At 53.6% G+C, this 15,451-nt stretch overlaps 1 protein-coding gene across 1 annotated transcript in view; it reads right to left on the bottom strand.

Moving 5' to 3' along the window:
• The window catches only part of AR (androgen receptor), a 39,522-nt gene extending 35,852 nt beyond the window's left edge, over positions 1-3,670 (bottom strand). The window contains exon 1 of the mRNA XM_068411787.1: positions 2,650-3,670. Coding sequence (XP_068267888.1) covers positions 2,650-3,614 — 965 coding nt within the window. The 5' untranslated portion in view covers positions 3,615-3,670. The remainder of the gene's footprint in view (positions 1-2,649) is intronic.
• Between the last annotated feature and the right edge of the window lie 11,781 nt (positions 3,671-15,451).

Genomic DNA, 15,451 nt, shown 5'->3' with positions numbered 1-15,451 from the left:
TCAAAAAGCTCCAGCACGCCAGGCGGGCGCAGGGCCCCGGGAGCGAGGGCAGCCCAGGGAACGGCTCCTGCCTTCACCCATCTCCGAGGGTCACAGCCTGCCTTGATCTTTCCATCCGAGCCTTATCTCCTCCTTCATCAGGCAGAAATTACCGCGGGTATTCTCTGTAGGCGGTATCACAATTACATAGCTGGCCACCAGGAGATTATAGAGCCATCGTGCCAGGTGAGGCATAAACCCATGGCGCTCGCCCAAGGCGATCACAACTGAACCGAAGCAAGGAACCTGCAGGCAGGCGCGGCCAGCGCACACGGGGACACAAACAGGTAACAGTAGTAACAGCAAACGCCACTTAAAAAACATTTGAAACTACAAGGACAGACAGATTTTTCTGAGCCAATTACCCTTAAATTTGTTGATCCCCTTTGTTTCCATTGCCGCAGTAACAGCTCCTCCCTTGAGTCCATTTTAGCCCAAACCAGACAGACCTACACCACTTACCCGCCGCTGTGTTTCGATCTTACAAGTCAGTCTGACACCATAACTTTGGATTTATTCTCTCAATGCCGCATCTCACTCTTAAAACAGGTTATTCACTCACCTCAGGGACTGCTAGTAATAATTATGCAATAACGAGAGCACAAAGATAAACAGTTACGAGTCCACAGCGTAACAAAAGCTTGGATTAATTTGCTAATTACACATAAGCATTACTGGCACCATCAGGTACCCCACATCAAAAGCTTTTAATTAAATCAAGCCCCGGCCGTTACAACACTGGTTTCATGAGCTGTGCGAGCTGGATCCCGGAGCGAGGCGGACGCCAGCACATGATTTTCCATTAGCGATCCCTCCAGCCTCGCAGCCCCCCTCTCTCACGGCTCTAGGGGTAAACTCTGCTACTCGGGACCCCAAACCCAAACCGAGAGTAGTTTAATTGAAGGGAAAATGTAAACAACTCCCCCAAAGTACTAAGAAACTGCTCATGCTTCATATATGAAGGGGGGTGCCTCTAACTTCAAAACCAGCAATCCATCCCCGACCCAGCGTGCGCCAGCGCAGAGCTGGGGTTTGGAAGAGAGGTTCACCTTGGAGGGAAGAGATGCAGCCCCGCTAGCACAAAGCCGGACCGTTCAGAAAGAGAACGAACTAGGAGCACTCGACAGCACAGCACACTGTGAAGTTAATGGAGACTTTGCCAGGATGAACGACTCCAGCCCGCACGACTGCCTGCTGACCCCCACGTGAGCCCAAACCTGCTTTCTCACCGCGACGTTCCCTGTGTGGGGTTCCATCGCACGGGCTTCGCAGGGAAACCAACCATCGCAGGGCTGAGCCTTCCTCCATCAAAAACCTGCACCACCCACCGACAGCATCTGCACAGTTAAACGTTCCCAACCGTTCACCCCTGCTCAGCCGCACGGCTTTCGGCAGGCTGTACCTGAGCCGGGCACACACAGCTCCTGCCACCGGCACAACCCTCCACCGCTTGGACTCATTTTCACCTTTCCTTACTTTTACCCCAGGTTTTTTGCCAGGCCCTCAACTTCTTCATAAAATCCCCAAGCAAACTGTTGCGTGGATGATAACAACCACACTGCCCGAACAGAGCTGCGAGTGTTCTAAAGCCACAAAACAAGCACAGGAGCTCCTGCAAACGCAGGATGCATTTGCCCTGTGGTAATTTAAAGGGAAAATCTAACAGTTCGTTTTAATCTTTGCTCCCCCCACGCAGAGTACCACAGGGCGAGCCCACGGATGTGCAACTCCAACGACGCAAACCCGAGCTGAGGCCGTACCAACCGCCTGTGGCTGGGGCTACCTCCGCACCAGCACAAAAACCCTTTTGCAGTCACAGTCTCGCTCCCGTTTCTATCAGCTGCAGCGATTCTCTCACGCAGTAACGCGTTTTGCCGCGATGAAAGCTGACGATGCAGTATGCCCACTGTTTGTGTACACCTGTTTTACACACAGAGTTACTCTTTTTTGAGATTAATCCACCAGGAAAAGTTACTCCTGACCAAATCCTTCTTACACATGTCAACCTTTCCTCCTCTGCTGTATTCCTAAATACTCTTCTGTCTCTAATTTAAGACACATCTTCTGCCTGTGCTTAAAACAGACCTTCCAGGCACACACGGTATTTCTCTGCCTATACACCCAGCAGTTTCAGCTTGCTCTGCACAGCCCATTCCCCGTCAGCAGCTCGCGGAGCAGCAAGGCACAGGGAGAATTTTAACTCGATCTAAAGATTGGTCCGTGCTTGAAGCGCAGCGTCCCGATTCCCACACGCTTACAGCAGAAGGGGGGTAACAGACACGCAGGGAAATGAGATAAATTCAATCAACCTTAAGGGGATGGCGGAGACCACCGGGGTTTAGCGCAGTATTTCTGTCACAGTCGTGCCTAGTAAGTCCCAAATGGCAGCATGTGGGCGAAAGGGAAGGCTCCGACAGCGGAGAGGTGACCCAAGCCGGGGCAGCCAGGACAGAGGCGGGCTGGACCCGCGGCGTTACCGGGGCAGCTGCGGGAGGCGGTGGGGCGCGGGGTGCCGGTAGGATGCGGGGTGCGGGATGCTGGGGGTAGCAGGATGTGCGGTGCGGGATGCGGGACGCAGGACCCCGGTGCCGGCGGGACGCGGGTACTCACCGGACGTCGCCGTAGGCGCCGGCGTAGCCCTCGGCCCAGGGCCCCAGCTCGCTCTTGATGCAGGCGGCGGGGGCGGCGAAGGGCGCCCGGCCCACCGGGTACCAGGCGTCGGCGGGGAGCTCGGCGGTCTCGGCGGCCGGCCCGCGCCCGCAGGCGAAGGGCCCGGCGGGGGGCTCGGCGCAGGGCCCGTAGAGCTGCCCCTCCTCGGCGAAGAAGGCGGGCCAGGGGCCCGCGGGGCCCGGCGGGGCCAGCTCGGCGCCGTAGCGGCACGGGCCGCCCCAGCCGCCGCCCGCCGCCGGCGCCGCCGGGCTCTCCAGCTTGACGCGGGCGGGCGCCAGGCTGAAGCCGGGGGGCGGCCGCGCCGCGGGCCCCGGCGAGCCGCGGTAGAGCCCCGGCCCCGGCGGCGCGTCGACGGCCAGCGCGGCCTCGGCGCCCGCGAAGGCGGCCAGGGCGGGCGGCGGGTGCTGGGCGGGCGGGCGCGGGGCGCGGGGCGGCTCGGCGAACATGCAGTCCTCGCGGGGCGGCTCGGCCGGCGCCTCCAGCGCCTCCAGCGCCAGGCCCATGGAGGCGGACACGGCCCTGCGGAGCTGCCGGGCGCTGTCGCCCAGCGGGTCCTCCCGGGGCGCCGGCGCGGCCTCGGGCGGCGGCAGCAGCGGCAGCGCGCCCGCCTCGCACAGCAGCTCCCGCAGCTCGCCGGCGCAGGGGAAGGGCGAGCCCATGGCGGGGCCGCCGGCCGGCAGCGCCCTCCCGGCGCCGCGGGGCTCCGCGGGCGGGAGGCAGGCGGGCGAGCCCGGCGGCGGCCGGGGGCTCGGCGCGCACGCCGGCGGCTGCTGGCTGGGGCCCGGCTCCTCCCGCGGCGCCTGGAAAGCCTCGCACACGCTCTGGAAGAAGGTCTGAAAAGCCCCGCGGAAGGTCCTGCCGCCCGCCCGCGGGTAGACGCGGCCGACCCCCAGCTGAACCTCCATGGCCGCCGGGCGCGGGGCAGCCACGGCGGCGAGGGCAGGCGAGGCGGGGCCGGCAGCGCCGGCAGGTCCCGCCGGGCCGGCTACCAGCGGCGCTGCCCCGCACCGCCCATCCCCGCAGCGGCGGCGGGCGCGGTGCTCGGTGCGCGCAACAGGCAGGAAAAGTTGGAGCGGAGCGAGCGGGCGGCGGGCAGGTCCTGCGGTCCGGGCGAGGAGAGCGGGCGGGCGGCTGCGGAGACCGCCCCGCGCCTCGGGGGCTCTGCAATGATTAATCCGGGCCCCGCGGCGGAGGGCAGCGGTGCCCGCCTGCCCGCGGCTCGGCTCCCCCTCCGGTGGCCGGGCTGGGCGGCGAGCGGAGCCCCGCGGGGCGGCCCCGGAGCTGCGCGGCCCGCGGAGCCGCAGCGCCGCCGCCGCCTCTCGCCGCAATTTCTGCGCTCGGCGCCTCACCGGTGCCGGCCCCCGCGGGCGGAGCGGGACGGGGCTGCGCGGCCCGCCCGGGGACAGCGCCCGCCACCGCGGCCTCTGGGCGAGCGCCCGTCCCGCCTCCCCGCGCCCCCGCCGGGCGGAGCGGGGCGCGGCTGCCCCGTTCCCCTCCCGCCGCGGCTCCGCTCGCCCCCCGCACCCCGGCTGGCAGCTGCGGGGGCGCGCACAGCGGGGCGGGATCCGGTAGGAAATCCGCTGCTTTGGGTGCGCTGAGGTGGTCGGGGCTCAGCAGGTTCCCCCAGCTGGGCCCGGCGACGGGGGGGCCGCGTAACTCCGCACCCGCGCACCTCCCGCTCCCCAGCACGTGGCAGCGTTTGCTCCACCTTCCTCTGCTCCGCACCTTGCAATAAGCCCCAGTCGCCACCAGCGAGGAAGAGCAGGTCCGCGCATCGTGTGCGTAGGTACCACCGCTCTGCTCTAGCAGACAATTAGTGTAGGACCTACTATAAAGAAGACTTGAGCTCCCCTCACTGGTCCTGTAATAACAGTCCTAAAGCAACTTCTCGTAGGCACCATACCCAGGCAACCCGGGAATGGAATCATACTCAAATGGGTTAAAATAAGACCCTTAATTTCAACCCCTTTGGAGACAAAGGGGGAAAAGTAATAATGTGCTACAAATGGAGAAGTGGAGCCAGTCAGGAAAATGAAGAATCACATCCAGCCTTTTAAAAGCATTTTTACAAGCCATAGAAGATTGAAATAAAAAAACAAAGTACAGCCAAGCAAAATCTGGCAGTGTCCTCTGTACTGCTCGAGGGGCCAGAGAACCCCTCAGCAAAGCGGCTGGGGAAGGCACGGGCTTGGTGTGCGAGGTGAGGACGGCGTCGGTGCCGCCCCACGGACCTCGCCGTTAGCTGGTACCGGGGGCAGGATGGCAGTGAGCAGGGGGTACCAGGGGCAGGATGGCAGTGGGCAGGGGCAAGTTGGTTTTTAATGACAAGTAATATAGCCCCTAAAATAATAAAGCACAGCTAAAATCTGAAAAGGTAAAACCAGAGGGAGGCACTGTACAATACGTGCCTGTTTAAGCGCTCGTAGGTCTCAGTAATCCCACCTGCGTCGCTGGAGAGGGGCCTGGCTGAGGCTCGGCGTGGGCTCCCTCTGCGCGTGGCCAAGAAGCCCCAGCCCGCTGGCTCAGGCGCAGCCCTTCCCTTCTGCAGACAACCCCCCCTGAGCACTCCCCACGTCCTGCACCCTCCTGCCACACCACCCCTCTCCCAGCAAGGGCCTCCTTCCCTCCTCTTCCTCCCAGCACTGTGCCTCCCATGAAAAAGTATGCAAACAGCTTCTCTTTTTCCATTTTCATGCTTTTATTTAGTGCTGCAGACCTCAAGAGGACAATTAAAACTGAAAAAAAACCCATTAATTTTGTTAAAGCCAAGAGTGTGACAATATTTATACTAATACCGAGCATCACCACCCGTTAGAACCCCAGCCGTATTCACATCCTAATGACTGACCTCACTTGCCCATGGCAGGTGCTTTAAAAAGAAAATGTAGGTTATTAGGCAGAACAACTCGTTACTGGCAGTAAGACAAAGCCCATCACCGTGTTGGTAACACCTCCCCAGCTGTTACATAGACATCTCCTACGTTCCTTCTGCATTACTGATACCAGAGGGGCTTTTGGCTTTGTTTTCAGCAGTACCTACAGGCTCCCAAAGTTAAAAGCTCAACTCTTCCAGCCCTTATTAGCATTTACTGGTTTGAATCCTTACCAAACAATTCTGTTCCTGAAATGCTGCTTGCCATGGCCCTACCTGAAACGCTTTGACCGTCCTCTGGCCCGCAGCACCCTCGGGAGAAGCCTCAGCAGGGCCACATCGGGGCAGCGGGCAGGAGGGGGGGGAATCCCAGTAGCGAGGTGGACAGACCGAGATGGATTCTTGCCCAGGGAGACAAAAGCCAGGCAGACCCGATTACCTGCTGCCTCTGTTTGGTGCGACTGTGAAAATGTCTCTGCAGAGACTTAATTGTATTGCTCTGGAGCGTACACCTTCTCCTGCGAGGCAGAGGAGGGAACTCTTCGGGAGGCTTCCCCTGGCACGCAGCTGAATCAGACCAGGAGGTGTGTAACAGATGGAAATGCTCTCTGGACATGTTATACAATTGCTCATCCCTGGAAAGATCAAGGAGTCACTTTCAGGATGGGAGGAAGGGAACATCACAGGGGTTTCCCACAGGAGCTCGGTACCTGGGTAGGTGAGAGTTAGAGTTAGTTAATCCTCATTCAAGGACGGTTCAGATCTGCAGCCCTTAGGAACTTCATCTCTTTGATCAAAGAGGCAGAACACTGTCAGACATCTCTGCTTTTCCCATTCCTGCGGGTTCCCCCTTTGGGAGCACCAAAACGCCTCGCAGCCTTTTTCAAGGCGAACCTCAGCGCGGACGTGGGCAGCGGGAGGCGGCGGCACGGTGGTGCCACTGCTCGTCCCCGTGCCCCACGCAGGGACACGCGGGGTGGCCACGCAGCAGCGTGACCCGGTGGCGATGGGATGGGGAGCCCGGGGCTGGGAGCAGCACCCACAGCTTGTTTCTCTTCCTCATTCTCTGACTCTAAGCTTTTTCCACATGTGGCTTATTGCAAATCAGTCACGGTTACAAAAGTTATCGTCTCTCTGGGTGTTTCATGTTTCTTCTCCCTCAGTCAGCCCCGGAGAGCACTTGCTCCATAAACAGAGCAGGGTTCTTCCAACTGACACGACCGACAGGTCAAAGGATAACAAAAACCCAGCGCTCTTTTCTCCCGTGTTCCCCAGCCCTTGCTGAGGGTGAAGCAAAGCAGAGCTCAGAGCCTGCCTTTGGCTGCATTGGCCTCTGCTTCCCCCAGGGCAGAGGAACCCGGGGCTGTAGGCATCGTGCAGTATTTCAGATCTGACCTGTTCTCCACCTGGATTTGACAGGGCTTTGAATTTTATTCTCCCATTCTCTCAACAGCATGGACTGAGGTAATTTGTATCTGTTGTAAATATTTTTTAAAGGGTGAGTTTTAAAGTCCCCTACAGATACTTACAAGGGACCTTCACCGTAGGCTTAGGTTAGATCTGCGGATGTCACTGAAAGTTTTGCCTTTTGGTTCAGAGAAAGTCAATTTAAATGCATGAGGAAGAAAAAATATAAAAGATGCTGAACTCGAATGTGCGTTACTGAACAGGCAATTTGTCTGACTTCATCACGAGCAGAGTGAGATCTGAATAGGGGCAGGGGGAGATGCTGAAGAGATCTGATCCAGGAAAACACTTCAACACGTTTTCATCTTTAAATATATAAATAGTCCCGCTGAAATCTAGGAAATTCTCATGTGCTTGATGTTAAGTATTCACTTAAGTGCTTTGCTGGATCAGTACCAAAATGATTATTTACGAAATCTTGTCAAATACATCAGACACCAAGACAACACTTGTTCTGATAAAATCCTTTGGCTCAGGATATCCTACGTGACTGCTCAGAATCGCAGCAAATAACGTGTCAGATAGATAGGGGACATTCCATTAAAAACTTTCTCGACTCCAGATTAACAGCTGTTCCTTTGTTTTGTTTCCTGAAAAATATTCAACAGCAGGTGATCTTTAAGAGCACAAATCCACAACCATTGAGAACTCAAATGTTATCGTACTCCCGTGGAGCTTGCCAGGAGCAGAATCAATCATTTTTTGCCATTAATCTCTAGTGAAATAAGGGCAATAGCGCAGTGCAACAGCTTTGCCTCCACTCCTCTGAGGCAGGTTGCAGGCATAACCCATTAGCCAGTCGCTTACACTACTATCTTGATTGCACAACTTCTTTTGTGCTGTCCCAGCTACGCAGCAATTAACCTATTTACGATACAGCTGCAGCAGACCTGCCTCGCCCACGTCCTGTAAATGTTGAAATAATAAAGTCCTCTCCAACCACAGCAGCCTGTACGGGAAAATTAAGAGTCATTCTTGCAGTACATTTAAAATAATGGCAAATATTCAGAAGGCACTCGAGCACCATCGCATCCCGCAGAGGCAGCTCGGTTAGCCACGGGCACTGCCAGCCTTGGCGTGAGCTCGTGCCTGGACTGGAGCTCGTTACTGCGCCCACCTCGTGTGACAGGGAAGGATGCGGCCACGAAGAGCGTGTAATTTGGGGGAAAGAAACGGGCAAGGAGGTGAGAGAGATCTTATTTGTACCTCGTCTGGATGCTGTCGCTGAGGGAGCCACGACATGAGCTGCTGGTGCAGCAGACGGCCCCGCAGACCCCCCCCACTTCTGTGTGCAATGACATTTTGGTCATTTGTATCAGTCCTGGACTGCTAACTGTGCCTTGGCTTGTCAGATAGACATGTGAGTTCACGTGGGCGGGTTTAGAGGCTTTAAAAATTGTCTTTGTAGACGGGTGCAGAACAGGTTTTCACTTCCATCTATTTTAACTCTGAACAGTAAGAACATCTTACATTGCTCAGTGTGCTGCATCCTTCTGATTTAGCACCACGGGTTGCTTAACTCTCCCCTGTGCCTCTCCTTGACGTCCAACACTCACGCTGCTTTTACCCAAGGAAGCCCAAACCCCACGTGCTCCTGGGACAGGAATTGCCTGGCTCCTTGCCACTGCCTTCGGCGAGTTTGGGTCAGGCTTATGGCGCAGATTAGCGAGAGGATCCTGCTCTGCTCATCAGTCACCCTGCACGCCTCGTCCCAGCAAGGGGGGAACAGGTTGAGCATCATTACTTCTCAAGAAGAAAGCCCTCAGGAGAAGCTGAGTTTGACCAATTCCAGGCACACGGCAGGACCCCCCGGCCGGTCCCTGCCCAGGGGCAGCATCAGGCCAGCGCCAGGTTGCTCAGCAACTGGCAGCCTCCTTGCACAGAAAGCGGCAGACCTGCACGGTGGCTTCCAAATGCCTTCGTCCACACGTTTGGAAACAAATCTTGCTTTAAATGGCAGACTAAGCAGATATCTTAGCCAATATTTCTGGAACAGTTACAATCACCTGAAACGTTATTCTTCTCTTTGCCCACATTCACTCCTGTCACTCCAAAGAATCACTAACGTATTTTCCTTCTCTTGCAAATTGGAGACAGATTTTCAGAACAGCCTGTTCATGCACCTTAATGAAATGACTGAAGCGCTTGGTCCATTTCATCAGAGGCGATCACTGCGGTGCCAGGAACTTTAAGAAACTCCATTCCTAATGAAACACACATTTGTACCATTTATTGTGTCTTTCACAATTGCATTTTGGGCAGAGTCTAAAGTTCCCCAGGAGCTGGGGAGGTAACACACAGGGCTGTGACTCCCAGGTTCCTGTATGAAATCTGGTCCGAGGCAGCAGTGCTGATAGATCCATTTTCCCAGTGTACAGCTGGGAGAAGCCTGGGGTAAGGCCACTTCCATCGCTGGACAGGATGGCCACCTAAGGTGAGATACTGGAAGTTGATGGAGATTCATTGGCTCCACTGAAGTCCACGGGTGCCAGATCATGCTGATAACACACCGGTACGGATCCCTGTGCCAGAGCTGGCTGATAACACACCGATACAGATCTGCTGTGAGAGGCTGGTTGGGTTTATATTCACCAAGTGTTTTTCTGCAGTGCAAAAGTAACCTGCTGGTGAAACAGGCTTTCAGTGATTTGCCTCCTACTGCCCTTCAATTAGTACTGAAAAGTTTTGTGTTAGTACAAAAAAATTGTTAGGGACATCATTACAGGGCAGTAAATCTTGGCATAAGGAGGCAACAGAGACTGCCAGCCTTTCTACGTCCTGAGCAGTATTTCTAAAATACTGCTCCCATGGGGAGAGAAATGTTGTCTTTATTTCTTAGCCTTTATCTTTACTGCTCCCATTCCAGCCTTAGCAGCTCACGTACACACACACAGACACGCTGCAGTTCCTTCAGCCCCGGTGAATGACAAGAACCCCGACACTGAAGGAGGTGTCTGCATGTGTGTGCATTACAGGAGACAGCTGGATCAGACACAGCACTTTGGTTCCAGGTTTCTGTTGTCAGTAGAGCTCATACCTGTACAGAATATGTCTAAACGCGGGGACTCAGGAGCAGCTTCCACCTCTCGGGTCCAGCTGCCCAGTTCAGCAGCATCTCAATGCGACAGCAGGACATGGCTGGGGCACGCAGTGCCCTGCTGCCAGCATCCCCTTCCCCTGGAAGGGCAGCCTGGGTGCAGGAGCCAGGCGGGAGCCCTGACACATTTCAGACAGGTTCCTGCTCTGAACAGCAGGAGAACTGCAATGCCGGGCACTTCAGGGCACTCCTGCCTCGTAGGGTGCAGAGCAACGGCCGTAGCAGGACTGTGCAATCAGTACATGCTCTCATATATAGGGTTGAGAAATATCTTACTAGGCTTTAAAACGTTGTGAAATCTCAGGAAAGGCTTTAGCAGTCAAAAGCAGCCTCCTCACATTCTAGTCTTCGATGCTAGGTTTGCGTTTGAATGGCTGCAGTGTTTTCCCACGCTGGGGATGGAGGTGAGGAGAGCTGTTAGTGGTTACAGCCCTCCTCTGACCCTTTGGTGGGCTGAACCAAGAACAGAAACACTCAGGAGTGGAGTGTTGGTCTGTGCCTTGCTCAGCCAACAACAGATGTTTATCAACTTCAAAATTTGACATAATTGTAACTGGAACCGTGTTGCCCAAAGCTTCCTTTTCAGAGCTGATTGTTGTTCGTCATGGGATGTTCTGGGTAATTCCATGAGCTGTTGTAGCAAGTCCATTCGGGGAGGCTTTTTGTGCTTGTAAATTATCGGCAGATGTCTCGTTTTTCTGAAACATCAAGAAACTGGCAGCTCTACTAATTAAAAGAAAAAGAACATTTTTTATTGTTGTTATTGTAGCGCCCCATTAAACAAGAAAAGTCTTGAGTACTTGCATAACTTGGATTCTGTTGTTTTTCAGTCTTTCCCTTGAGGAACCTGGCCTTTTGATATCGAGCCCTATTTTGAAAGCAGAGACTAGAAATGGCATCTCTGTCCAGCCAGGTTTTGAAATCCTGACCTATCCTCGCTGCAGGCTTTGCTAGCCCGGTGCCCGCCCTTGCTCATTAGCAGATCGGTGCGGTAATTGCCCCCCTTGTGACCAGCCAGCCGCCCGTCCGCAGTCCCTCTCCCCGCAGATGCACCGAGCTGCTGTCCTTTTACCCACTGATGCTGCTGTTTCTTGTTCCTTTGCTTCGAGCACCAGATGTCATTCCTGGGGTCTGGTGTCCTCGCCTTCCCCTGGACCTGGGACCGTTTTGGCCGCAGCTGGCTGGCAGCCCTGGGAGGGGGTGAGCCATGTTTTGTAGCTCTGTAGTTCCTGCAGAGCCGCACTCGGCTTATTTTGATGAATTTTGGTTTTTATTCCATGCAGACACAGTTGTAACCCTGCAGGAACAAACTGATGCAGTGCCACGTTCTAACCTACACGGAGGCAGCCTGAAGTACTCACTTTCTGCTCTTGTTTGTGCCAAACAGGCAACTGTGACTGAGCCACAGAGAATATAAAACTGTTATAGGATTTTCCTTGCAGCAGTTCAGCCCAGGCATACAACAAAGCTGGTCCAGCACATCAGCACACACTCAGCTTTCTTTCAAGCTGGTACGCTCTGTGATCCCCCGAGCACGTACTCGGCGGGGTCCGTCGGTTCTGCTGCAAGCGGAGCCTCCGGCTGCGTCACAGAAGTGGAGCTACACGGGTTTAGGAGAGCTGCCTTGCTGGGGGCTGAACGCTGTTTGTGCATCTGCAGCAGAGCACTAGGCAAAACATCCGCATTACAGACAACAGCTTAAAAGGAAAACGGAATTCCCTTGTGTCAGAATCGCTGTCAGTTGTCTGACAACCCTGTTTATCCTGTTTTCTGGGAAGCCAAGAGCTTCAACCAATTATTCAGGGCTTCCTTCCTCTTCACTAGTGCTGCTCGCACCACCTCATCAGGGGCATCTGGTTTTCTGCTCCATTAGACAAAATCCTGTTTGGTGTTAACAAAATAAAGTAGAAACAAACAAAACGAGGAGTCTATTTCAAGTTGATTGCCACTGCTCAGGTCCTGCCTCACAGCAGATCTTTGAGTACCTTAAATCTGCACTGTCTGCTGAGCATGACCTGAGCTGGGTTGGTCTTCACGTGGTAGAAAAAAACCCAACCAACCAACCAAAAAAACCCGACAAACACACACTACAAAAGGTTTTCAGCCTTTTCAGCCTGCGAGAAACAAGTGCAGAAGAAATGCAAAAAGTGGATGTCCCAAAGATGACAGTAAACCCAAACAGCTGATTTTCCCCCCGATATCTGTGACTTTACTGCAGGCACAGCAGTGTGATCATCCTGCTGGGTGGCCAGGGCAGCGCGTGGGATCCCCCGGCCCTAACACTTAGTTGTCATAAAACTGGACTCGAGTGCAATGAGAAAACTGATGTGAGCAAACAAGAATGAAGCTGGTTTATGTATAAATAATCCCATTAGACCTGGAAACGCAAACACATCCAGAGTCAGGTCAATGAGCCGCATGGCAAACAACAAGGACGTGTGAATGGGCTGGTTTTACTCTTCAGTGTAACTGACACGCAGAGAGACAACAAAGGATGGGAAGAGAAGCTGGAGAATGAGATTTTCGCTTGTCTCTGAGCCTTCGCAACCCTTTGGGCTCTGAGGTTTGTGTAAAGTCCAAACCATCTGTACTTGTTGGTGGACTCCAGCCAGGCCCGAAAAATCAGAGACCTGATTCAAAGAAGAAAGAATCAGAGTGCGTAATAGTGCTGCGGATAAGATTGAAGTCTTGTCCATGATCTTCTTGGGGAAGAGATGTAAGAGCTCAGAAAAACAATGAGCTAAAAGGAATGAGTTGCTTTCACCAGCATGACAGCAAACATCTAAAGTCCCATTGAAAAATCCCAGCGTGTCTCAAAGGTATGAACAGAGTGGGCCGGTGTAGCACTTCCAATTCATCTTTTTCTCTGCTAATAAAGCCTCTTTTCAACAATCTGCCCTTGTTCCAGACCTCAGTCACGACACAGCAAATCCATATTAGCTGCTTATTGGGCAATACGGGACATGTTGCCTCTGTGCTGTCTTATCTGTCTATCTGCAGGAAGGTGCCAGGTTCTGCCTCATGCTTTCTGACTGATTGCTGCCTTCGTTGTGTCATTTGGCAAAGTGAAATGCAGCTCCTCATCCAGCGCTCTTTTCTTCTCAGCCACGCAAGAACATTCCACACGCAATCAGATTTGGGAAACGCTTCCAGTCATTTTTAAGGGTGGGACCTCATTGATTTTGGATGTGACTCCATTGAGCCCACATCTAGGGCTAAACAGTAACCAGTTGCTCCACCACCCAACGACCCCTCCCCAGCCGAGGAAGGAATTCGGAAAAGGAGGGAGACTTGTGGGTTAAAATTTAAACAGATTTAATAACATAAGAAAACCAATATCATGCTAATACAAAAACCACAAAGTTATACTTAGCTGATATAGTGGTGGCGAGACCCTCCAGGGATGGCAGCCATCGAGCAGAGCAAAGAGAGGAAGGAGCCCAGGCCATCCCCAGCAAACTTCCCAATTTATACGTTGATGGTATAGAGCACACCTGTGGGCCAGCCTGGGGCAGCTGCCCTGGGTTTAACTGCTCAGAGCTTTAGCACCTGGCTAACTCAAAATTGCTAAGGGCCTCGATCGCCATGGAAACCTGCATACCATGGCTGGCCATGAACTGAACCAAAATGTAACAGAAAATGGATTCTATGATTTTATCCCAGCAAAACCAGGACAGGATGAAATTGTAAGTTTTTAGAGAAAAATGGGGGAACAACAGCTGCAGAGACTGCAATATAATAGTAAATAAAACGAAAAAAATTTTGATCAAAGAATCACAAACACCCAACAGAGAAAAGAGACCTTCCATGCCAGCTCTGCCCTTCCTTAGAAGGGTTAGGGTGTTGCTATCTTGAGAAAGCTGTCTTGTCAAGTAGAAGGAGAATTCCTTTTCCTCTGTGTAAGGCCACTGGCATCAAAGCCAGCATTCTCTCTACAAAGCTCCCCAGTCCCTTGAGCAGACCAGCCCCTCCGCCTCTGTCAACAGCTCTCCCCTGGAACCACACTCTGGCAACGGTCAGGCTGGGAGACACGAGCACTTTCTACGGCAAAGCACCACGTCCTGGCCAGCTTCCACTTACTCTGTACATCAGGAGGGTCCAAGGATGTGCGTGAATTCTCCCCAAACCCAGAGCTACGCTTGCACTCTGTCCACGGTCTTGGGTATCTAATTTCATGGCTTTCCGTCTTGAACTTGGATATTTTGCATCCTTCAGTGACGCACTGACCAGACAATCCATCCCGGTGCTGGCTGCTCCTGCAGCACCGAGCTGCCTGACTTCTGTCTCTCTCAACCAAACCAGCTCCTTTGCTTTCTTTGCATTTGCAAAAAGTCCTGGCAGTGCTGCTGGCATTTGCTTCTTGCTCATGTGGACAACACGTTGCCAATGGCTCATCAGCTGTGATTCCTGTCACCAAATCTACTTCAAATGTGGTGGCTAATGTGGCTAATGAGGCTTTTGCCCTCACTAGAAGAATGAGGAAAAGTAGTAATGGTAAATTAACTCAAAAATATGAAATCCTCTAGCCAGGCTGCCAGCCAACAGCTAGGCAGACAGGTAGCTTGTAGATGTAGACAGGTAAATAGATAAGCAGACAGACAGACAAACAGACAGATAAGGTTTTAGCACCCAGGGTCTTCCCAGCCTTTTCCATAAAGCACTCCGAGACACGGATGGAAAAACGCTGGTGTAGAGATTATCCTTGTTTCAGCAGATGGGTCTGGTTTGTGGCGTGAGTCTGCAGCTAGACATGCTGCAGTGCAGGTCTCTCCATCCATCAGCATTTCCAGCCACTGAGCTAATGCAAAGCGCATTTAGACGTCCGACTCGAGGCACTGATGTATTGGAAATAACGGCCTGTTTTCCTCGGGATTTTCAGACCCACACTGCTCTAGAGATACAGCTGCGTGTGAAAGACAGGAGTTCCTCAACTTCAGCAGAATTTAAAGGAAATGTACCCTGAAATAAGCCTCAGTTCACTTTCAGTCTAATGAAGTTATTGGGGTGTCACTGATGGAAGAATTTATTGCACTCTGTTTTTTTTAATTTTTAAAGAGAAATAAAGGCAGGTTAGAAACAGGGTTTGTCTCAGTTAAATCCATTCATTCAAACTAAGTTTAAGGTACGCAGGTTAGGGAGAGCTTCCAAAGTAAACCAGAATGGTCTCTGAGTCTCTGTAGTGCTTTGACATAATTAGGAACCATCTGTGGGAGGGCTGGGGTCTGGTGGCCTCTCCTCTCGGCAGCGCTGCCGGTACACGGTCCAGCAGCGTATGGGGACAGAAGGACCCTTCGGCACCGATCCGG

This window comes from Nyctibius grandis, chromosome 13 (assembly GCF_013368605.1).
Source record: "Nyctibius grandis isolate bNycGra1 chromosome 13, bNycGra1.pri, whole genome shotgun sequence".
In the NCBI taxonomy this organism is placed as follows: domain Eukaryota; kingdom Metazoa; phylum Chordata; class Aves; order Nyctibiiformes; family Nyctibiidae; genus Nyctibius; species Nyctibius grandis.
The sequence above is the reverse complement of the archived record's forward strand: the minus strand, read 5'-3'. Positions and strand labels throughout refer to the sequence as shown.